Source organism: Theropithecus gelada, chromosome 6 (assembly GCF_003255815.1).
Source record: "Theropithecus gelada isolate Dixy chromosome 6, Tgel_1.0, whole genome shotgun sequence".
In the NCBI taxonomy this organism is placed as follows: domain Eukaryota; kingdom Metazoa; phylum Chordata; class Mammalia; order Primates; family Cercopithecidae; genus Theropithecus; species Theropithecus gelada.
Genome location: NC_037673.1, coordinates 98,871,760 through 98,896,341, shown reverse-complemented (window position 1 = coordinate 98,896,341; position 24,582 = coordinate 98,871,760). Strand labels below are relative to the sequence as shown.

Here is a 24,582-nt window from a genome sequence, read left to right as displayed (position 1 = left end):
AAGTTGAGGATATTCTAGAACTCAAGTTAGTTTCACATTCAAAAAACTGTATGATGTAATAGATGAAAGAAAATATGACAAAGTTCAGTAAGTTTTTATAATCTATTAGCCAAATAGAAACAATGAAATCTCCTTATTTTGAAGAAGGGCAGCTATATACAATATCTACAGAAAACTTCATATTTAATGTCCAGTGTTACTAGAAATGCTACTTTTACTTAATATTGTTTTGAGGGTCCTAGCTATGGAAAGCAAGAAAAATAATTTTTAAAAAACAAAGATTGGAAAAGCAAAAAACATATGGATGTGCTGTTAAAGAATCAAACAAATCTAGATAAATTATTAGAACTAATGAGTTCAACAAGGTTGATGCCTATAATCTCAATATTTTAAAACTAATTATATTTCTATACACCAACAACACAGAATAAAACTTTTAAAGAGGGGCCATTTATAATTGCATAATATCAATCACCTCAGCCTAAATCTAACGAAGATGCACAAGAACCCTGTGAAGTAAATTATAAAACATTATTGAAAGATATTAAAGAATATCTAAATAAATGAGCTACACATTCACAGATTAAAAGACTAGAGAAAAAAATGTAAATTTGCACAAACTACAGATATAATGTAACCTAAATAAAAAATCCCAACAGTATTTTTGACCAGCTTGTTTTAAAATTTACATGAAAATGCAAAAAAAAAAAAGGCCAAGAAACACTTGAAGAAGGATCCATTTGCATGTTGGGAGATATTATTCATTGGCACAAGGATCAACAAACAGAATACAGGGTCTAGAAACCGATTACACATATATAATAAAGACGGTACTTCTGAGTAGTGGGAAAGAACAGTCTTTTCAGTATGTTCTGCTGGGACACCCAGATGTACATATAGTTAGGGGAAATATCAACCTTGATATTCTTAGTTGATAGCACACATAAAAGTCAATTTTATCTGGATTGCTGATAAATGTGAAGAGCAAAACAGTAAATTTATAGAATGAATATATATATATACCCCTTATGGCCTCTAGTCAGAAAAAGATATCCTGACAATGTATTAAAATGCATTGACCATAAGGGGAAAAAAATGAACTTGGAAATCATGAAAAACTAGAACTTCTGCTTAACAAAAGATATTACTGGCTGGGCTTGGTGGCTCATGCCTGTAATTCCAAAGCCTTGGGATGTCAAGGCAGGAGGATCACTTGAGGCCAAGAGTTCGAGACTAGCCTTGGCAATACAGTGAGACCCAGTCTCTAAAAAATTTAAAAAGTTAGCTGAGCATGGTGGCATGCACCTGTAATCTCAGCTACTCAGGACGCTGAAGCAGGAGGATCGCCTGAGCCCAGGGGTTTTAGGCCACAGTGAGCTATGATCATACCACTGCACTCCAGCCTGGGTCATGAAGCAAGACCCTTTCTCTAAAACAAAAAACAGAAAAAAAAAAAAAAAGAAAGAAAAGAAAAGAATCATGACAACATGAAGGCTCAGAGTAGGTGGTGTTATATACATATAACAAAGAGCTCATATCCAGAATAAAGAACTTCTGCCATTCAAGAAGAAAAACATAGACAATTCATAGAAAAAAGACAAGAGACTTGTCCTCATTCAAGAGGATATTTAAATGGTCAACAGACACTGAAGCCACAATAAAGTGAATTCTAGGTATATCCACCAGAATGGCCAAAATGGAATCATCTGAGAATCCCAAGAATGGAGAATATGTGGAGCAATGACAACTATCATGGACCTCTGGTGGGACTGTAAATTAGCTCAATGGCACTAGAAAACAGTTTGACATCACCTACTAACATTGTAAATAAGCATACCATGGTCACAATAATTCCACTCCTACAATATACCCAAGAGAAATGTATGCTCATTGCACAGGTGGCATACAAGGGTATTCATGGCAACTTTAATCCTAAGAGTCCAAAACTCTAACAATAATATAAAGCATATATAAATTGTAATATGTTCATAAAATAGTACATGGGTCAACAAACTATAGCCTGCAGGTCAAATGTGGCCTGTCACACAGGCCATGGGCTAAGAATGGTTTTTACATGCTTAAAAGGCAGTTAAAAAAAAAAAAAAGCAACACAGACCATATTTGGACTGCAAAGTCTAATTTTTTTTAATAAAATATTTACTATCTGGTGTCTTACAGAAAAGTTCTGCCAACCCTGAAATGTAATACAACAAACACAGCAATGATTATTAACTAACTATGACCATTACTTACTATGGTTGAATTTCACAAATAAAATATTAAATAAAAGAAGTCAAATATAAAATAGAACATGTTCTATTATATGAACCTTAAAAAATAGCCAAAGTAAATTAATATTGTAGAGCCACTATAGAAAACAGTATGAACACTGCTCAAAAAACTGAAGACAGAATTACCATATGATCCAACAATCCCAATGCTAGGTATATAACTAAAGGAAATGGAATCATATGTCAAGGAGATATTTGGATTCCTATGTTTATTGTAGTACTGTTCACAATAGATAAGATCTGGAATCAACCTGTCCAATAACAGATGAACGAATAAAGGAAGTGTAGTATATATACACAATGAAATATCATCATCTAGCCTTAAAAAGAAGGCAATCCTATCATTAGCAACAACATGGATGAATCTAGAAGACATTATGTTAAGTGAAATAAGCCAGGCACAGAATGACAAATATGTGTAATCTCACTTATATGTAGAATCTAAAAAAGTTAAACTCAGAAGCAGAGTAAAATGATGGCTACCAGAGGCTGGAAAAGGAAGGGGTTGGGAAGATGTTGGTCAAGCGATACACAAGTTCAGTTAGATAAAAGGAATAAGTTCAGGAGCTCTATTGTACAACATTGTGATTATAGTAATAGCAATGTATTTTATCCTTGAAAATTGCTGAGAGTAGATTTCAAATGTTCTCGTCACAAAAAAATAAGGATATGAGGTAATACATAAATTAGCTCGAGTTAGCCATTTCACAATGCATATATACTTTAAAACATGTTGTGTTATAAACATATATAATTTTAATTTGTCAATTAAAATCAATAGATTTAAAGTTAGAAAAAAGCCAAAAATGAGACTACACTGGTTAGAGACTATACTCATTATCCAAGTAAGTATTCTGGATATGAAAAGAATATAAAAAGTCAGGACAGTAGTTTTTTTGAGGAGGTAGGGAATGGGTTGCGATTGGGAAGGGGCATACAGAAGCCAAAGTTGTTCCAATGTTCTATTTCTTTACTTGGAGGATGATAACATGTGTAATTGCTTTATAATACAATAAGCTCTACATTTATGTTTTATGCAGTTATCACTTTTCTGTGTGTGTGTGTAATATTTCACAATATAAAAGAGTTTGCTAAGACCCACCTTTTCATAATCTTCAGCAGTAAAATCTCTGTCTTTCTGAAGTATTTCATGAAGCCTTGCCTTCACACGTTGCTGACAACTGCTCAAAGAGTCACTATCACTATCCAAAAGACCGTTCATATTTGCACTTTTCACCATTTGAACAAGAATGGGCGTAAGCTCTCCTTCCAAAGCTAAAAGCCCCTAAGCATATTAAATAAAGAAAACACGAATTTAAAAAATTAATATGTAAAATAATATTTGTTACATATTGATTTTCATAAGGTATAAAGTAAGTTTACAGTAAATAAACTTTATTAATATGACAATTGATTATTGTCATTTTAGGGTTTTACTTGAAAGTTCCAAATACAGAATTTTTAAAGATTCCTTAGTTAAAATTTTTTTTTTTTTTTTTTTTTGAGACAAGGGTCTCACACTGTTGCCTGGGGTAGAGTGCAGTGGCGTGATTTTGGCTCATTGTAGCCTTGACCTCCTGGGCTCAGGTGGTCCCTCCCACCTCAGCCTCCTGAGCTGCTGGGATTACAGGTGTGAACCACTACATCTGACTCATTTTTTTTTCTTCAATTTTTTTGTAGAGACAGGGTTTTGTCATGTTGCCCAGGCTGGTCTCAAACTCCTGGGCTCGAGTGATCTGACCACCTCAGCTTCCCAAAGTGCTAGGATTACAGGTGTAAGCCACTGCACACAGCCAAAAATGTTTTAAGATGCAGTATTAGATTAAAAACTCTAGTAATTCTAAAAAAAAAAAATTATTTGTACCTTTGCAAAAGCAGCTGCAGTCATCTGGACTCGTCCTTCATCAGAGGCATATATTTTGAGGTCATGTCTGTAGGTGCTATGTAATCTAAGTAAACCACAACCAGGAAATCCTGCATAATCTCCTGAAAATAAATCCTCAAATCACTTCAGCTATATTTTCATTTTATTGTATTTCTATAAATATTTAATAACATCAAAAATGAGGATTTCAAAATACAATTTATGAAATTAGTCAAATTAAAGAAAACTCTAAGATTTACCTTGACCTCCAGGATACATACACCTGAAAGCTCTTCCAAGTTCTTCAGCCTGGACCCTGCCTGCAGGAGTTAATTCACCTCCCCATTTTAGAACCAGAAGTAAAGATGGTTCTTCTCTTCGGCTGTCTATGACACATATGAATGAATAAAACAAATGTTAAGGTTTTTTTTAAACAGACTTAAGATTAATTTTTTGTCTGTGCTCTCTTCTGTGGTGAAATATGGCCCATATGTAGGATATTTTCTTCCTTAAATGTTGTTGCATGTATGTCCCTTAATGCTGTTTGCAGGCAGTGCTTCGGTAAGGAATACTCCCTTGCTATTCCTGTTTAAATCTTACTGAAATTTGAAAATCTCTCTCATACTTTAGAAAAATGGCTCCCAATTTTCTTCAGGGATGTAACGTTTCTCCCTTGCCTGTTTTCATAGTAATTTCTTCAGTGTACTTAATTTAGTTGTGCTATGTCTGCTGGATTGACAGCTCCTTGATGCCAGAATCCAGGTTTTATGTGCCTTGCTATCAAGCACCCTTTTCAGTGCTGTCCCATAAAAGAAAATACATTAGTTGAAGTGAAGAAGATATATATACTTTTGGTGTTTTTTTTTTTTTTTTTTTTGAGGCGGAGTCTCGCTTGGTCGCCCAGGCTGGAGTGCAGTGGCAAGATCTCGGCTCACCGCAACCTCCGCCTCTCAGGTTTGAGCAATTCTCCTGCCTCACCTTCCTGAGTAACTGGGACTATAGGCGACTGGCTAATTTTTGTCTTTTTAGTAGAGACGGGGTTTTCAGCATGTTGGCCAGGCTGGTCTCGACCTCAAGTGATCCACCCACCTCGGCCTCCTAAAGTGCTGGGATTAAGGCGTGAGCCACTGCGCCCGGCCAGATACACGTTTTTAAGATTGGAAATCAGTGATTTGCATCATTTTTAGGAAGATGTGAGATGACAGAGCCTAACATTTATTCTAATTTAAATTTTATGCAATCTAATAAATTTCATACAATCTAATAAATTTTATGCAAACAAATGGTAATCAAGAGCAGCTTTTTAAATTTGAACTTGTGGAATCTCTGCATGTTACACATCAAAGTATTTTCTTGGACAAAGAAAATACTATAAGTTAATGAGTTTCTGTACTTAATTTTGACCTACTCCTTTTCATGATATTAAGATCTGTGTTGGGTTCTGAAAAAAAGTAATTCAAGAATAAGCATTATAAGCACTAAAAGAACTTAATAATGATTCTTTTTTTTTTTTTTTTTTGAGACGGAGTCTCGCTCTGTCGCCCGAGCTGGAGTGCAGTGGCCGGACCTCAGCTCACTGCAAGCTCCGCCTCCCGGGTTTACGCCATTCTCCTGCCTCAGCCTCCGGAGTAGCTGGGACTACAGGCGCCCGCCACCTCGCCCAGCTAGTTTTTTTTTTCCTTTTTTTTTGTATTTTTTTTTTTTTTAGTAGAGACGGCGTTTCACTGTGTTAGCCAGGATGGTCTCGATCTCCTGACCTCGTGATCCGCCCGTCTCGGCCTCCCAAAGTGCTGGGATTACAGGCTTGAGCCACCGCGCCCGGCCAATAATGATTCTTTAAAAGGTGAGAGGAAATCACCCCTTCACCTGCAGCTAGTTAGCAGTTCTGTGAGCTTTGTCATATAGATCAATATTAATTTACGGAAGGAAAGTTAGTTACCTAACTTTTTAAATTATTTGTTTACAGAATGTTTTTGATGATAAATACTAAGATATAGAAAATTAACCTGTATTACTATTAACCACAAAATGTGATAAGAGCAATATATCAAATGTTAAAATATATATATATAAAGATTATTATAAATTTGTGTCTGCATTTAAGATAATCATTACTTTAATTTTTGCTACTATAAGCAATACCACTATGAATATCCCTATAGATCAATCTTTCCCTGAACATCTGATTACTTCTTTGGGTTAGATTCTGATAAGCAGAATTCAAGTCAAAGCATAAGAACATCTTTTGAAGTTTTTGATATATTGCCAAATTACATTTCAAAAAACTGTGCCAATTTATACTTCTACTATAGACTGAAATCCTGTCTCAATGAATTCTCATCAGCACATTTTATTACCAGTTTAAAACAGAAATGAAGAAAGTACTTTGCCAATATGATAGGCAAGACAGATTCTTATTACTATCATTATTATTTTATTGGCCATCTGCATTTCTCTATGAAATGACTTCCTCAATCCCTACCCTTTTCTTTTGTAAGGTAAATGTATTTATAAATGTGGATACTAACTGCTCTTAGGAGACCAAACTTGTTTAAACACTTATTCTGGTTTACTGGATGGAAGAAAATATCCATTTATTTTAAAAACAGGTTAATTGTATATTTTTTCAAAGTCTTTTTGTACTTCTTGGGCTTTCTTCTTAGATACTCTGCCCTCTGCTATCAAAAGGTGATGTAAGGGGCCCATTAAATAACAGTTATAAATAAATACGTTTTCTGAAACAATCTCACAGTTAAAAGGAAGTCCTATGCAGTTTTCAAAATAATAAAATCTATCCTTTATTTAAAGAATAGGTGATGTAAAAATGTATCCTTTATTTAAAGGAAGCACAGCTAAGATAATTCCACTTTATTTTTCCTCACCATGCCAGTCCTAAACTACGAAGCAAAAGATGGTCCAAAAGTAATCAACAGTGAATAACAAGTTACTACATATAAATAAAACTACTGTATAAGCATTAAGAATGACATACCCTCCTCTTCACTAGATGTTTTAGGACAACCATGAGGGAGATAGGTCAACTGAACCTTACGATTTATTCCAGAAAAATGACCATACCTGAAAAATAAAATGATAAGCAGAATAGACAATGTAGGGAAAAACTAAATCTCACATATTCATGCTCCCTTTTATCTGTAATCGCCTGTTTAATTCTTCAAAATATTCTAGCCAAAAAAAAAAAAAAAAAAAAAAATTGCACCATATATAATCATTCTAACCACATTAAAAACAAAAATGTTTTTCTAAACATTACAGGCATGGGTGCCATGGCTCAAGCCTGTAATCCCAGCACTTTGGGAGGCCGAGGTGAGCGGATCACTTGAGGTCAGGAGTTCAATACCAGCCCGGCCAACATGGTGAAACTGTCTCCACTAACAATACAAAACTTAGCCAGGCATGGTGGCGTGCACCTGTGGTCCCAGATACTTGGGAGGCTGAGGCACGAGAATCGCTTGAACCTGGGAGGGGGAGGTTGCAGTGAGCTGAGATCATACCACTGACTCCAGCCTGGGTGACAGAATAAGACCCTGTCTCAAAAAAAAAAAAAAAAAAAGACAACTCTGAAGAGATAAAGTACAGAAATATGTAAAAACACAGATGTATGTGTTTTAAGAAATAAAGGAAATAAGATTATAAGAGGTTAAAAATATAAAGCTATAACAGGAATATTGATGGGTATCCATTTTACTTGATTAAGGCAAAGCTCAAATTTTTTATATTTAAACTGCAATGAATCTATGGTCAAGTTAGCAATGTGGCCTTGATTCTAAGCAGTATTTCACAGAAGACACAAATCTGATGTCCTTATTTAATCTTCTCACCTAAATGAAAACCAGAGCTAAAACCTTCAATACAACAATCTATTTTTTTCACATTAGATTTTCCTTCACGTTTCAACTATAGTAACAAAGAGTAAAAAGATCAGACTGTGAAAGTAATTAAAATGGAAAATCACATACATAAAAAAGAAGAGCTATATGTAGTATCGCGATTAAGGGTTTCAAAAAGATACTCACATCTCTAATACAGTCTTAAGTTGTTCAAGTTTTGGCTTGTTTTCTTCAATTTCAGAATCATTATTTTGTCCCAGCTCCATAAGAAGCTGTCGTGCAATATCTAGCACTTCCTATAAAATAAATTAACAGAAAATTGAATTTTTATGTAATTTTACCATTAAAAAATTTAAAACTAAACAAGAAAGCAAATACACTTGCCTGTAACTGTTTTGGTTTTTTGAGTTTTAATTTCCCTGATTTATATCCATCACATTTTTCAAAAAGATCAAAAAATCTTATAAAAAAAGAACACTGTTAGTCACTTGCAATAATTAACATTACCAATATATGTTTAAACTAACAAATAATAAATGATAAGCTATGGGACTAGAACTTGGGATCTAAGGATTTCAAGTACTGTGTTTCCTCTTTCACTATACATGTTGCTGCTCAACTTTGACTGATAAAACTTAGTACTTTCCTAAATGATACCAAACTAGTAATCACCATACTACTTTTCAAAGTTTTTTCATGGAAACCAAACATACAATTATAATTCATAATATTATATACTTTCTGAAGTCATTGCATACACATTGAAAATTACTTGTGTCAACACATACTTAATGGTTCAGGGTTTTCAAATTTTATCATCTCCAAATCAAACACTGGATAGAAATAACAGAAACTTTCATTCTACGAATTTTCTTCTAAAAGGCTGAGGGATTATTCACTCTCAGAGTGCAATACAAGACAGTGATAAGCAAAGATTAAATAGAACACTTTTATGACAATAAATGAAAGCCAGGGCAGACTGATGATATTTATGAATATTGCCACAATAATTTTAGATGCTAATGAACATATTTTAAATAGATTTTGTATGCATCCACTGGTTTAAATATAAATGGCCAAGAGAGGGTAGATAAAAGTTTTTCTATATGATGTATTAATCAAAAGAGTTGATCACTTATCAGAAATCTTAAAATTATATCGTGCATGTTAAATTATTCATCTTAAAACATACTTTTGATGCCTCACTTCCATTTTCATTTTTTGTTTTGGTGTTCGATCCCCATGACGTATAACAGCTATGACACATCTAAGTTCCATCCTAAAATGAAAAAATATGTATGTTCTTAATTCTCTAAAAGATTTGTGTTGTATAATTCAGATTAATATGAACATTTAATCATTTATTTAGAGCCATCTTTTACCATTTCAAGATCTTTCCCATGAAGAATAATACTTACAACTATCTAGTTTTACCTTTATGAAATCAAATTCAAAATGAACTTAAGAAGCTGGGGGAGGGGGGTGATATTAAGCTATATAACAGAATATAACCTTTTCTTCTCTAGAAATGGCTACCTTAACTCTGGGATAAAAGTAGACGGACTACAATTTCTGAGCTTTATTAAATATCTGCTCTGTAGCATTAGATCATTACAGACTGAGACTTCATTAAATCAAAATAAAACTTTACATGATGGTTGCTATATGTATATATTTGCTAAGTTTTGCCCATGTAAGGAGAACAAGTATTTAAAACTCAAATTACTGGAAGATAAAATCATCTTAGAAGCATGCTAGAATTAAGAGGTATAATCTAGTGTTTGCTGAAGTGTGAACTGCAGAACATAACCCTGCAGGATATCAGCTGAGTTACCTGAAAAAATTTTATTTAACACTTTTGTGTTAAATCACTGTGAAAAATGCTGATTAAAAATAAAATTTGTTCCCCCTATCATCAGTACATCTCAGGATATTTAACATGTTAATATAAATATCTAAGTTGTGGGAAAAAAAGCATTCAGTCAACTGACATGAATTTAAAGGAATAATTTTCGGTAATAGAATGTTATGAAACATTTTCGCAATACTGGTATAATTATGCAAGATATGACTTGAGAGAGCAAAAGTTGTAAGACCACTGTGAACCTTTAAGTAACATACCTATTGGTACCTTTTTTATTTTTATGGCTTGATTAAACAATTCTATAATTATCCAGGCATGTTTCAGTAGTTTACTTGTAACAATTAGTGGACCCTTATAAATACGTATAATCTACTACTTTATCTTTAAGCTGAATCATATGAAATCATACACAGTAAAGTGTCTAATCATCATTCGGAAATTTAATTTTTATCCTAATAGCACAGATGACAAGGGGAACTCAATTTCTAAATGAAAACAATTCAGACTTACATAGTTCCAGATGTAGTTGGTACAATTGGGATATCTTCAGCTTCTAAGGGTATTGACCACGGAATATGAAATTGTGGAGCCAGTTCTCGCATTACAATATTTCTTCAAGACAAAAAAGGAAATACTTAAAATTAGTACATTTTAAGACAAAACTGGGTACTTAATGATAATGAGAGAGAATCGTAAGACTTAAAATATCTAGTGATTACATCACATAAAAAATAACCCACAGAATCAAATTCTGATCAAGAAAAAATAAAAATCAGCAGTTCTAAATTGATGTATTAGACACATCAATGGGATTTCACAAATTTGAGATTATTTGCTTTAGTTTTAAAATATCAATCAGCATTGGATTCAAAGAAATCACTACAGTTACATCATATCTAATTACATACATTCTGAAATTCAAGATTGTCTCTTCTGTGTGGCTACTGATAAGTTCTTATCAGTTTATTGAACACCTAAAATGCTACTATAAATATTTTGTTCATCTTAACAAATCACTACTATACCAATAAGGTTAAAAATGGAAAAATGTTTACTTTTTGGTTTTGTTTAAATTTAGCATTTATTTATGCTAAAATTTAGTAAATTCTCCCTAACATCACTTTAAGGGTAAGTTTGTAAATCTTTGAAACATACTATGGGTTAAATGTTCTTAATCTGAAAATCTGAAATCCAAAACACTTCTGGTCCCAAGCATTGTGGATAAGGGATACTTAACCAGTAAAAAAGCTGGCTCCAATTATTGAGCATTTTTTAATGTAAGTTTCCTATGGATTTGTCATATATACCTGGAAATGTCTTAAAAATAGTTATTGCCTTGCTAGTCTTCTGAATCAAAGTATAAAGAAAACAGGTTGAAGAATATAAAAACGGCATTTCTACCTACAATATTTTTTTTACATTCACTTGACAATCTTATGAAAATATCATCAAGTAACATATGCTTGTAGAACGAATTGTCATGCAAAAGAGTCATGAATTCTAAATATTTCTATTTTACTCTGTTTATTTATTTCATGAATGTTAATTTTGTCCATTAAGTGGAAGAAAACCTTTTCCACTGTAGTTACATGGCAAAAATTTGAGGAATAATGTATTCTAACAAATAAACTTTTGACTAATAATCAGCATGTTATAGTATTTGTAAACGTATGAAGTTAAAGGTTTTCATCTATACTGATCATAAATTAATCTGTCTTTGATAAGCCAAAGTATAATTCAGGATCTGGCATAGTCTTCGGGGGTATCATTTTATGAACACTGATCTTTACTCTAGAAGGCTTAAAAAAACCTGACCATTTAATGTTAACAGTTATTTGGTTTCTGAAAAACTAGTATATGAAGGTAAAAAGAAAATTTTAAAAATTCTTACCCAAGTATTTTTGCACAGTCATCATAATACTTCATGGAATTTTTCACAAAACTGAAGCCATTGACATCACAGACATAGGACTGTCCATTGGCCCGTAACAAATCAAAGCCACAAACTGTTTGCTATTTAAAATAAGTTATAAACTTTAAGGTTTAATTTAAATTATTAAGATTTACAGTTTTCTAGTCTTATCAGAACATATCAAATTTTATAAATGCTTAAAAGTATATTACTATATATTGGTTTATTTCACAATAAGAAATGAAAGAAATTATTTATTTGTAACTTGAGTACTCTGAAAATACATTATAGAGGCTATATGATTATTTAAGTCTTTTATCATAAAGTAGATGTAGAACAATAATGCATAAGCGGCTAGAGAGGCCCCAAAATAATATATTCTATCACAAAGTTCTTCAATTAACATCTAATTTAAAAACAAAAGCAAAATTGTTAAAGGATCTGAAAAAAACAAAAAACAAAAAACTTGGCACTAGCAGAAATTACATCATGTTAATCAAAAAAAAAAAGAGGGAGGGCGGATATGGAGAACAGTTTTGAGGACATATTCCAGAGGAAATCCTGTGATCTGTTTTGTTTGGTTTTGAGAGGTAGTGTCACTCTGTCACCCAGGCTGGAGTGCAGTGGCACAATCTTGGCTCACTGCAACCTCCACTTCCCAGGTTCAAGGAATTCTTGTGCCTCAGCCACCCGAGTAGCTAGGACTACAGGCGTGTGCCACCACACCAGGCTAATTTTTGTATTTTTTAGTAGGGACAGGGTTTTGCTATGTTAGCCAGGTGAGTCTGGGGTTCCTGGCCTCAAGTAATCCACCTACTTCAGCAACCCCAAAGTGCTGGGATTACGGGTGTGAGGCACCACACCCAGTCAAAATCTTGTGATCTTTTAAACCCCCAATACCACATATTCGTGAACACCTGTAATAAACTTACTTTATTTGGGAGAAGAAAATGGCCAAAAGGCATGAATTTGCCACTCAGGCTCTAAGAACTTTCTGATCTAACATTTGATGTTCAGTCATCAGGTATTAGTAGAATGTGATTTTTTTGTCACAGCTTTCAGAATCCTGGCATAATAAAAGGATTTCTATAAAGCTATTAAAACTTATTTACAGGCTAACATTCCTTCCATGAAAGACACTTCAAATTATTAAGGCACAAAGTAATTCTTTATTGTTTAATAGCCAGTAATATATACTAGCCTTTAAGTTATAGATCCAAGGCAAGATTTCAAAAAGGTAAAATTTTTATCCTTCATTAAATGAAGGTTGTACTATTTCTATTTAAATCTTTACTATATAGTAGTTAGGAAGAAACCTAACAATATAGATTGAGAGAATTAGTCAAATGTCAAAAGTCAAAAAGTTTTTTTTAAGAAATGTTTTTGGCTGGGTGCAGTGGCTCACACCTGTAATTCCAGCACTTTGGGAAGCCGAGGTGGGCGGATCACGAGGTCAGGAGTTTGAGATTAGCCTGGCCAACATGGCGAAACCCCCTCTCTACTGAAAATACAAAAATTACGGGTGTGGTGGTGGGTGCCTATAATCCCAGCTACTCTGGAGGCTGAAGCAGGAGAATAGTTTGAACCCGGTCGTGCCACTGCACTCCAGCCGGGGCGACAGCAAGACTCCTGTCTCAAAAAGAAAACAAAAACAAAAACAAAAACAAAAAACAGAAAGATATGTTTTTATATTGTTTTCATGAACATCTTTTATCATATATTAGGCCAAAGAATCAATCGCCAGGGCTAGACCACTGAGAACTGTTTTCATTTAACAAAAAAACTTACCAATTATATGAAAGTAACACTTAAAGCCAGTTTCAAAAAGTACACTAGACAATAACCCTAAAACACTGATTAGTTGAGTCATTTCTATAATTTTAATTTCTGAATAAACTGACCAGGTTTTCTTTTATATAATGCAAAAGAATATACTGGCACTACAAGAATCCCTTGAAAAATACATGAACCATTCAGATGTATTAATTACTTTCTCAGTTTACTTCTCCAATTATAAGCACCAATAATGTCTTAGTCAAAAAAGAAAATTAGAATTTACTTTTATAAGGATCTATAGATTTGTATAACATCTTACCTTAAAAGCAAGGCAGACTTTCCAAGCAATTAATTTCTCTCGTGCATTGAGAATAACAGGATATCTTACTTCTTTTCCTTCACTGTCTCGTTCCACCTTGCCATCAAGTGCTGGAGATTTTCGAGCTTCAGCATGGGCATAATCTGGACCCACTGTATAAACCTTTCAAAAATGTTAAATAAATGTATAAATACGTGTGTGTGTGTGTGTGTGTGTGTGTGTAACCAGCAGACAACAAATCCAGTGAAAATCAATAACTAAAAACTAGTTCTGAATCCAGGCTATTAGACACATCTTTTTATTTTACATGCCCAAATTTTCAGTTCATTGGGAAAGGTTGTAAGTAATCATTATATGGCAAAATTGGTAGAGTGAAGTTTCATTCTCTATAGAGAACTATTATACTGAGTATTATGAGGGAATACTAGGATGTATACAATGTGATTGCTGTCTTCAAATTGTTTTAGTTTAACAAATGAGAGATGCAAATAACTATTATAGGGAAAAAAAAAATCCCAAAAGAAAATCTTTAAAAGGGTGAGGGTATGAATCTGAGTGCAGATAAGAGAAGAAAAGTAAAAGAAAGAGGCATGAACAGCATGATGTATTCAGGTATTGGCAAGTTATCTGATGTAGTTTATACTGTAAGAAATGAGGTTTATAAGACAAACAGAGGACACTGAAATATCTTGTATGGCAGGATTATGAATCTGGTTATTATCCTGTGGTCAATATGGATCCACTAGAGAGCTTTTAAGGATTCATACTCAGATTTATACTTTAGAAAACATTCCGGTTAGAGAAAGAATGGCTGAAGGTAAAGCAATTAAGACCTTATTTGTCACCAACTAAAATGACAGACACGTTTTATATCACATCACAGTTGTCACATATCTCAAAACCTCACTTACACTAATCACTGCTTGGAAACTGTGATGGTTATTAGACTTTTATCCCTGGTATCTTATTATTTAATGCCCCTTTAAAGACTTATTATGTGTAACACAAAGTTGGTTTTTAAATATTTTATTATATTTTAATAAAATTTGTCTCCATCATAATCTTACATGTTTAAAGCATTTAAAAACACTACTCTTAAAAAAGAGTCCATAGGCTTCAGACTGCTAAAGATGTTGATGGTACAAAACATGAGGAATCCCTAATCAAAAAGAAAGAGATCCTGAATAAAGGTTAGATAGAGTGAAAGATTAACTTCTTTTTCTGATATCATTGGTAAACTTGAAATATAAAACTAAAATCTATTTTAATCAATCCTACCTTAACATCAGTACCATCTGTGGGCATAAACTCTTCATATATATATGAGCCTGTTTTTCGTACATTGCTTTCTGGAGAATAAACACTACTTCTACTGCCAATCTGAAAACAAAAGATGTCCATCGATATAAAAAAGCAAATTATTTCCCTCATTTTTATGATAAAATGACAAACAGTTTATTAACCACCTATTTCCATCTTAGACATTTTCAAATACATTTTTAATCCACAAATAATTAACAAAACTTACTACATACTTGGCACTATAGTAGTCTCTATTGTTACCATAACTTACATATTAAAGAGTATAGAAATACAATGAACAGTAAGAGTTATATTCCTAAGATTCATCCAGGTTGCTGCATGTAAGCTTGTTCAATTTTACTACTCTAGAATTTTCCACTGTATAAATACACCAGAATTTATCCATTCTCCTATCAACGTATGTTTAGGTTGTTTTCCAAGCTTTAGTGATTACAACGTTGCTTTCAACGTTCTTATGTGTCGCAACAGCAAACTTGTATGAGTGTTCCTAAGGTATATAATAAAAGTGGAACTGCTCGGTGATAGAATGTGCCTATATTCAACTTGTGAAGATAATGAAAAATCTTTATCAACTATTTTAACAATGTAGGGTCTCATCAGCAATGTGTAAGTTTTCACTGTTCTACATCCTTGTTTACACTTGTTACTGTTAGGCTTCTTAATACCTGCTACTTTAATGGATGTTAAAATGGTATCTCATTGTGTTCTTAATTTGAATTTTCATCAATTTTTATACATGTATATGCATTTTACATTCTGATACATTGCTAAATTATGTTGTTAAGAGGCTACACTACTTTGTATTTCTGCCAACAATGTTTGCCCTTGTGCTTATTTCTCAACTAGTTCAATATTTTTTATCTTTGTCAATCCAAAAAGTAATACAATGTCATTATATCTAGATTTGATTTGCATTTATTTTATTATGAGTATAATTAAGTGTACTTTCAGGTATGTAAAGTTATCAGTGTTACTTTTTCTATGAGCTGTTATTTTTCTGGGCCATTATTCTAAAATACTGCTACAGCTTAAGTGAATTTCTAGTTTGACAGATATACAAAATGGGAGGGAAAAGAAAAGTCAAGTATCCTTCCTGGCATTCTGCAGGCAGAAATTCTGCTTAACAACATTAAATAACTAAAATGATGCCATGCCTTTCTAACAAAGTATATCAGTTTTATAAATTTACCTCTAAATGATACATTTTCAAGAGTTCAATATTTAACCATAATTAAATGCTTGATTGCTTTTAATAACACTTACACAACAATGTCTAAAGAAGAGTATTCATACAAAAGTTACAAAGGTTTTACCTTTCTAAAGAGTCTTTGACTTCCACCACCAGCAGAAGTTGGGTAATAAATGTAAACATTGTGATCTTCTGCACTGACTGGCTTTTCTACAAATGGCTTTTGAAAAACTTCCCCATTTACTTCTACATGATCTTCCCCTTCAATCAGATTACATTCTATAAAACAAACATGATTGCAAGAAATATCACATATTCTTATTATATTATCAGGACACCACATTATTATCGAGGACTTTTTTTACTAAAAGACCATAAAAGAAAAGTAAATTTGGATAATGTACTCACTTGATTTTAATCATACATGTTTATATAAATAACATATGTCAACGTTTATGATATATATGGCATTAAAAGCTATAGTTCTTCAAAATTTTACAGACTTACCATTTCACACTACCACACCACAGAATTCAAAGTTAGACGTGAAATTATTATATCAAGACTGAGAAGTAACTCAAGAATGTCACCATCTTCTGAAAACTGTGTGAGATTATTTGTATCACAGATATCGTAAAACATGAAGTTATTTAAGTTAGAAAGTAACTCATATGCAAAGTAAGCCAGCAATTCAATTAGAAAGTTAAATTTTTACCTCTAGACAAGAAAAGTTTCCTGCTTCAGACGATGATTACTTTATCTCTTTTTTAAATGTTATTTTTAACCATCATGGGTACATAGTAGTTGTATATATTTACGCGGTCCATATGAAATTCTGATTTCTTTGTGTTAGGAACATTCTAATTTCACTCTTAGTTATTTCAAAATATAAAATAAATTATTGTGAACAACAGTCACCCTATTATGCTACCAAATACTGGATCTTATTCATTCTATATAACTGCATTTTTATACTCACTAACCATCCTCACTTTATCCCCGTCATCCTTGCAACCCTTCCTTCCAGTAACAATTATTCTATGCTCAAGCTCTAAGAGTTCATCTTTTTTTTTTTAAAGCTCCCACACGTGAAAACATGCAATATTTCTTTCTTGCCTGGCTTATTTTACTTAACATAAGACTTCCAGTTTCATCCATGTTGTTGCAAATGGCAGGATTTCATTCTTTTTATGGCTGAATAGTATACCATTGTCTATAGGTACCACATTTTCTTTATCCATTAATGGACACTTAGGTTGTTTCTATACTGGCCATTCCAAGTGATGCTGCAATACACATGAGTGCAAATATCTCTTCAATATACTGATTTCCTCTTTTTTTGGACATATACTCAGCAGTGAGATTGCAAGATCATATGGTAGCTCTATTTTTAGTTTTTTGAGGAACCTCCATTCTGTTCTCAATAGTGGCTTTACTAATTTATATTCCCACCAACAGTATTCCCTTTCTCCACATCCTCACAAACATTTCTTATTGCTTGTCTTCTTGATAAAAGCCATTTTAACTGGGATGAGTTGATATTTCATTATAGATTTGATGTGCATTTCTCTGATGATTGGTGACGTTGAGCATATTTTCATATACCTATTGGTCATTTGTATGTCTTCCTTCGAGAAAAATCTGTTCAAATCTTTGCCCATATTTTAATTAGATTGTTTTTTTCCTATAGAGCTGTTTGAGCGTCTTATATATTCTGGTTACTAGTCCCTTGTCAAATGGGTAGTTTACAAATATTTTCTCCCATTCTGTGGACTGTCTCTTCACTGTATTACTTCCTTTGCTGTGCAGAAGCTTTTCATGTTGATGTGATCCCATTAGCACATTTTTGCTTTGGTTGCCTGGGTTTCTGAGGTCTTACTCAAGAAACATTTGCCCAGACCAATATCCTGGAGTGTTTCTACAATGTTTTCTTCTAGTAGTTGCATATTTTCAGGTCTTAGATTTAAGTATTTAACCCATTTTGATTATGTATATAGAGAAAGATAGGGGCCTAATTTGATCCTGCATATAGATATCAAGTTTTCCCAACACTACTTACTGAAGAGACTGTCCCTTCCCCAGTGGACATTCTGGTCAACTTTGTCGAAAATGAGTTAATTGCAAATGTGTGTACTTTTTTCTGGATTCTGTATTCTGTTCCTTTGGTCTATGTTTCGATGCCAGTACCATCCTGTTTTGGTTACTATAGCTTTGTAGTGTAACTTAAAAGTCAAATATTGTGATTCCTCCAGTTTTGTTGTTTTTGCTCAGGCTGGCTTTGACTATTCTGAGTCTTTTGTGGTTCCATATAAATTTTAGTATTTTTTTTTCTATTTCTGTGAAGAATGTCTTTAGTATTCTGACTGCATTGAATCTGTAGACAGCTTTGGGTAGTATGGCAATTCTTTCAATCTATGAAAATGGAGTATTTTCCATTTTTTGGTGTGTTCTCTTCAATTTCTTTCATCAGCATTTTATGGTTTTCATTGTAGAAGAGATCTTTCATTTCTTTAAGTGAATTCCTAGGTATTTACTTTATTTGTAGCTATTGTAAATGGGATTACTTTTTTTTTGGTTTCTTTTTCTATTGCTGTTCGCATATAGAAATGCTATGGAATTTTGTAACTTGATATTGTATCCTGCAACTTTACTGAACTTGTTCTAATAGTTTTATGGTAGAGACTCTAGGATTTTCTAACTATAACATCATATCATCTATAAACAAGGATAATTTAACTCCTTTCTTTTCAATTTGGATGCCCTTTATTTCCTTCTCTTCCCTAATTTCTCTGGCTATAATTTCCAGTACTAAGTTGAATAAAAGAGATGAAAGTAGACATCTTTGTCTTGTTCCAAGTCTTAGAGGAAATATTTTTACCTTTTCCCTGTTCAGTATGATGTTAGCTGTGGGTTGGTCATATAGGCCTTTTATCATATAAAGGTAAGTTCATTCCATACCCAGTGTTTTGAGAGATTTTATCACGAAAGGATGTTTAATTTTATCAAATGCTTTTTCTCCATCAACTGAAATGATCATATGTAGACAGTATAGAGTTGGGTCTTATTTTTTAATCTATTTTGCAACTCTATGTCTTTTGATGCAAGAATTTAGCCCATTTACATTCATGCTATTATTGATAGGTAAAGACTTGCTTCTGCTATTTTGGTATTTGTTTTCTGAGGTTTTTATTTTTTTGTCCTCCCTTCCTTCCTTCCTGTATTCCTTTATGGGAAAGTGATTTTCTGCCTGGGCATGATGGCCCCCAGCACTTCGGGAGTCTGAGACAGGAGGACCACATAAGCCAAGGAGTTTTGAAACCAGCGTGGGCTACACAGTGAGACCCTGTCCCTACAAAAAATAATTACTTGGACATGGTGGCTTGTGCTTGTAGTCCCAGCTACTCAGGAAGCTGAAGTGGGAGAATCACCAGGGAGTTGAGGCTATAGTGAAAAGTGATCACGCCACTTCACTCCAACATGGGTGAAATGCCATTATGTCACTTCACTCCAACATGGGTGAAGAGCAAGACCCTGTCTCAAATACATATATATGTATGTAATTCTCTCCGGTAGTATGTTTTAATTTCTTTTTATTTTTTGTGTATCTGTTATAGGTTTTTGTTTTGTGATTACCATAAGGCTTACAAATAACATTTTATTAGCAATTATTTTAAATTGATGACAACTCTGATTACAAAGAAAAGAAAAGGAAAGAGAAAATTTTAAAAACTCTACATTTTAACTCCATTTCGCCCATCCATGTTTTGGCTTTTTGTTGTCTCTATTTTTATGTTTCTATACTTGTAAGAAGTTGTTGTAGTTATTATTTCTGACAGGTTTGCCTTTTAGTCTTCCTATGAAATATATAAGAGGTTTGTACACCACAATGACAGTGTTAGAATATTATGTACTTATCTGTGCACTTACTATTACCAATGAGTTTTACACATTAAGATGATTTCTTGAATTTTTTTTTTTTTTTTTGAGATGGAGTCTTTCTCAGTCACCCAGGCTGGAGTGCAGTGGCACGATCTTGGCTCACTGCAAGCTCCGCCTCCTGGGTTCACGCCATTCTCCTGCCTCAACCTCCTGAGTAGCTGGGACTACAGGCGCCCGCCACCAAGCCCGGCTAATTTTTTTTGTATTTTTAGTAGAGACAGGGTCTCACCATGTTAGCCAGGATGGTCTCAATCTCCTGACCTCGTGATCCACCAGCCTCAGCCTCCCAAAGTGCTGGGACAGGCGTGAGCCACTGCGCCTGGCCCAGATGATTTCTAATTGTTAATGTATTTTTCTATCAGATTGATGAACTCTTTTTAGCATTTCCTGTAAAACATTTCCTTAGAGACCCTGTAAGATCTTTTTCTTATCCTATCCTATAAGGATAAGAAATTCCAGGATATTGGTAATTCATGAATCCCTCAGCTTTTGTTTAGTAAAATCTATTATGTCTTCATGTTTGAAGGATAATTTTGCTGAATAGAATATTCTAGGTTCGAAGTTTTTTTTTTTTCCTTCAATACTTTGAATGCCATCACACTCTCTCCTAGCCTATAAGCTTTCTGCTTAGATGTCAGCTGCCAGCTGTATCAGAGCTTCTTTAAATGTTATATACATCTATTCTCTGGGTGTTTTAAGGATCTTTGTTTATCCTTGACCTTTCAGAGTTTGATTAATATATGTCTTATTTGAGTTAAATATTCATATTCTTCTATGACCTATGGATATTCATATCTTTCTTTAGGTTTGGAAAGTTGTTATTGTTTCTTTCAATAAACTTTCTACCATGATCTCTCTATGTTTTCTTTAAGAGCACTAATTATTGGATTTGTCCCTCTAGCCTGGGCTACAGAGCGAGACTCCATCTCAAAAAAAAAAAAAAAAAAAAAAGATATATATATACATATAAACATTTTCCCTTCCTCTTATTAACTACATAGGTCCCAAAGTTGTCAAAGAAAAATGAAGAAAGGAGTGGGCCAAAAAGATGAAAAGTGCTACCTGAGAAGTTTGTTCAGACTCCTCTGTCAGGTCTCTTTAGTCCTTAGGTGTGTTTCATTCTTTTCCTCTCTTTCTCCTCTGGCTATGTATTTTCACATAGCCGGTCTTCAAGCTCACTAATTCTTCTACTTGATCCACTTTGCTGTTGAGAGGCTTTGATGTATATTTCAGTTTGTCAACTGAATTTTTCAGTTCCAGAATTTTGGGTTGATGGTTTTGAATTATTTCAATCTCTTTGTTAATTTCTCATGATACAATTCTGATTCACTCTCCATGTTACCTTGCAGTTCTTGAGCTTCCTCAAGACAGCTATTTTGAATTCTCTGTCTGAAAGGTCACATATCTACATCACTCCAGGATTGGTAACTGGTACCTTATTTAGTTTGTTTGGTGAGGTCACATTTTTCTGGATGTTCTTGATGCTTGTAGACATTCACTGATGTCTCGGTATTTACAAGTTAGATATTTATTTCAGTCTTCACCGTTTGGGCTTCTTTGTGCCCATCCTTCTTGAGAAAGCTTTCCACATATTCAAAAAAGACATAAGTGTTACGATCGAAGTCTGAGGTCACTGCAGCTATATTAGCACTAGGCGGCGCCCTAAGCCCAGGAATGCTACAACTCTTGCCGACATGTTCACAGAGGCACCACCATGGTAGACTAATTTTTCGGTTCTTACGAAGGTGCTTTCTTGCATTGCTAGTTTATAATTTGGTGCTCCTGTGGGGAGTGGGACAATCACTGGAGGGTATATTCGGACATCTTGTTCTGCGCCCCCCTCTAGTTTTTAATAAAAGATGGTTTAAGGTATGATAAATTCATCAAAATTCCCCACAATAGTAAGTGTGAACAGAATGTTAACTCTTAAGACAAACATATATCTTGCCTTCTGACTAAGTTAGGTATAGCTTCCATGCTATGTTTTAGATAACCAGAAAAAAAGGAGCAAACAGTGCTTTAAAATAGAAGTACTGTTGTCCCTTGTTATAAGCGGTGACTGGTTCCAGGAACCCCCTCATATACCAAAATCTTCACATACTCAAGTCCCAAAGTTGGCTCTGCAGAATCCATGTAAATGAAAAGTCGGCTATCAGTATATGTGGGAACCCACGAATCCAGTATTTTCAATTCATGTTTATTCCATGAATAAGCAGACTGGCAGAGTTCAAACCCATGCTGTTCCAGGGCCAACTGTATTTCCAAATTCTTGGCCAGTAATTAGTTTTTGGCATTGTAGCATGAAGTTTCTAATACTTAATTCAATAGTCATAGATAAATCACTTGTTCACCCTTAATCAATAAAAATTCACTCGTATGTAATTTCAAAATTCTAACCCATGGTTCTTAGAGAGATGTCAAAGGTAGGCCAAAGAAGAGAAGGATAAATAATTCCTAAATTATTAGTTAGCCTTTTAACTCAGTGTCACCTTTTAATTGAATATGTTTGGCTGTTTAGATTTTTTTTTTTTTTTGAGACGGAGTCTCGCTCTGCCGCTCAGGCTGGAGCGCAGTGGCACAATCTAGGCTCACCGCAAGCTCTGCCTCCCGGGTTCACGCCATTCTCCTGCCTCAGCCTCCCAAGTAGCTGGGACCACAGGCGCCCACCACCACGCCCGGCTAATTTTTTTGTATTTTCAGTAGAGACGGGGTTTCACTGTGTTAGCCAGGATGGCCTCGATCTACTGACCTCGTGATCCTCCCGCCTCGGCCTCCCAAAGTGCTGGGATTACAGGCATGAACCACCGCGCCTGGCCTAGATTATTTTTTAAAAATGGAATAGAACACTATGAATTCTTTAAATTCCTTCCAGTTAATTATTGTAAGAATGTGGCCCAAAAGTTTGTCAAGTGGCAAAGAAAGCTAACCTAAAATCTCTTACTCTTACCTTTGGGATTATTTGGGTCACGGTTCAAAATTGCATAACGAGGAAGTAAAATACCTTCAGCTTGAAGAATACTATATACTTCTCTCCTGAAGAAAAAGGAAAACATCCTTATTGTTTTATTGCTCCATTTTACAATGAATATATTATTGTAGTTTTCTTAAAAGACATTATTACTGTTCTACAAATAAAAAGGGTATATATGTCAACCCTTTTTATTTTTTAAATAAACAAATGTCATTTCAAATATTTAAAAAAGGTATTCTGAGGAAATATTCAGCAATAAGAACAAAAATTTATGCACAATTCTTTTCTAGCTTATTAGGATACTAATTATTAAAACTGAGAACGTAAATGTATTTTAAAAATGGCTGAATAAAGTTGATATATCACAATGATAGAACATTACCTAAGCATTAAAAACTTTATGCTCAAATAGCATTTAATGACATGGAGAAATGTTCACAGTATACTAGAGAAAAGTGATTCTAATTTGGTAAAATGTGATTGTGTGTATGTATTGCTTTCTATAGAAAAAATATGATATAGTGACAAGATTAAATGGCTTTCAGTATGCTTTTACTGTTCAAACCTTTTAAAACATACATTTCTATAGCTATAGCTGTATATATATATAAATACATATATATGAATTAATATGTAAATCTAGAGAAAATGTTTTAAATTTTAGATATTAATAATTGTTACTCTCTGGAAGAACAGAAAAAAATAGCAGAGTGAAAAAACCATAGGGTCTCATATTTACAAAGCATTTTCGTATATATAATCTCATATTGTAATGGTAACACTAGAAAATAGAATGCTGGTGAGATTATAATGGCTATAGGAGTGAAACATCGATTGAATGAAATACATAAATATACTCATATTTTATAATGTATTAGAAATCCATGCTTTTTACCTGTTCAATGAATGCTAAAATATATAGTATAATATTTTTCAAAATAGGTATACTTTACCATTTAAAAAATCTAGTTATAATGAGTAAAGTCCTAATTTCATCATCAGTCCCATGACAGAAAAAGTGCTCATAACTTTCAATGGTTTAGTAGGCTCTGGAAATTGTTAAACAATCTCGGTGAAGTCTGTCCTACTACTTGGGGAACTACTTGTGACTTTGGTTAGATTAATCAATCTTCCTAATTATCAAGATTCCTCATCTGTAAAATTAGGTAATAAACAACTCTTTCTGAGTATTTTGAAAGTACAATGAATTAATAATGCAAAACCACCTGATGCCATGTCAGCATAGAGTAGGTACTAAATTAATGTTAATTTTCCTTCCCTTA

The 24,582-nt window shown here is 33.6% G+C and overlaps 1 protein-coding gene across 11 annotated transcripts in view; it reads right to left on the bottom strand.

Moving 5' to 3' along the window:
* PPIP5K2 (diphosphoinositol pentakisphosphate kinase 2) overlaps positions 1–24,582 on the bottom strand; it is a 77,265-nt gene that overhangs the window by 40,052 nt on the left and 12,631 nt on the right. For 8 of the 11 annotated variants that reach the window (XM_025387752.1, XM_025387757.1, XM_025387753.1 and 5 more), the window contains exons 5-17: positions 23,276–23,361; positions 16,514–16,668; positions 15,156–15,257; positions 13,878–14,039; positions 11,762–11,883; positions 10,381–10,482; positions 9,199–9,285; positions 8,391–8,466; positions 8,193–8,302; positions 7,148–7,233; positions 4,416–4,541; positions 4,156–4,277; positions 3,394–3,576 (exon numbers count right to left, since the gene is read on the bottom strand). In XM_025387752.1, the coding sequence (XP_025243537.1) occupies positions 3,394–3,576; positions 4,156–4,277; positions 4,416–4,541; positions 7,148–7,233; positions 8,193–8,302; positions 8,391–8,466; positions 9,199–9,285; positions 10,381–10,482; positions 11,762–11,883; positions 13,878–14,039; positions 15,156–15,257; positions 16,514–16,668; positions 23,276–23,361 (1,519 nt within the window). The remainder of the gene's footprint in view (positions 1–3,393; positions 3,577–4,155; positions 4,278–4,415; positions 4,542–7,147; positions 7,234–8,192; positions 8,303–8,390; positions 8,467–9,198; positions 9,286–10,380; positions 10,483–11,761; positions 11,884–13,877; positions 14,040–15,155; positions 15,258–16,513; positions 16,669–23,275; positions 23,362–24,582) is intronic. The other 3 variants (XM_025387754.1, XM_025387760.1, XM_025387763.1) reach the window with 1 other exon arrangement.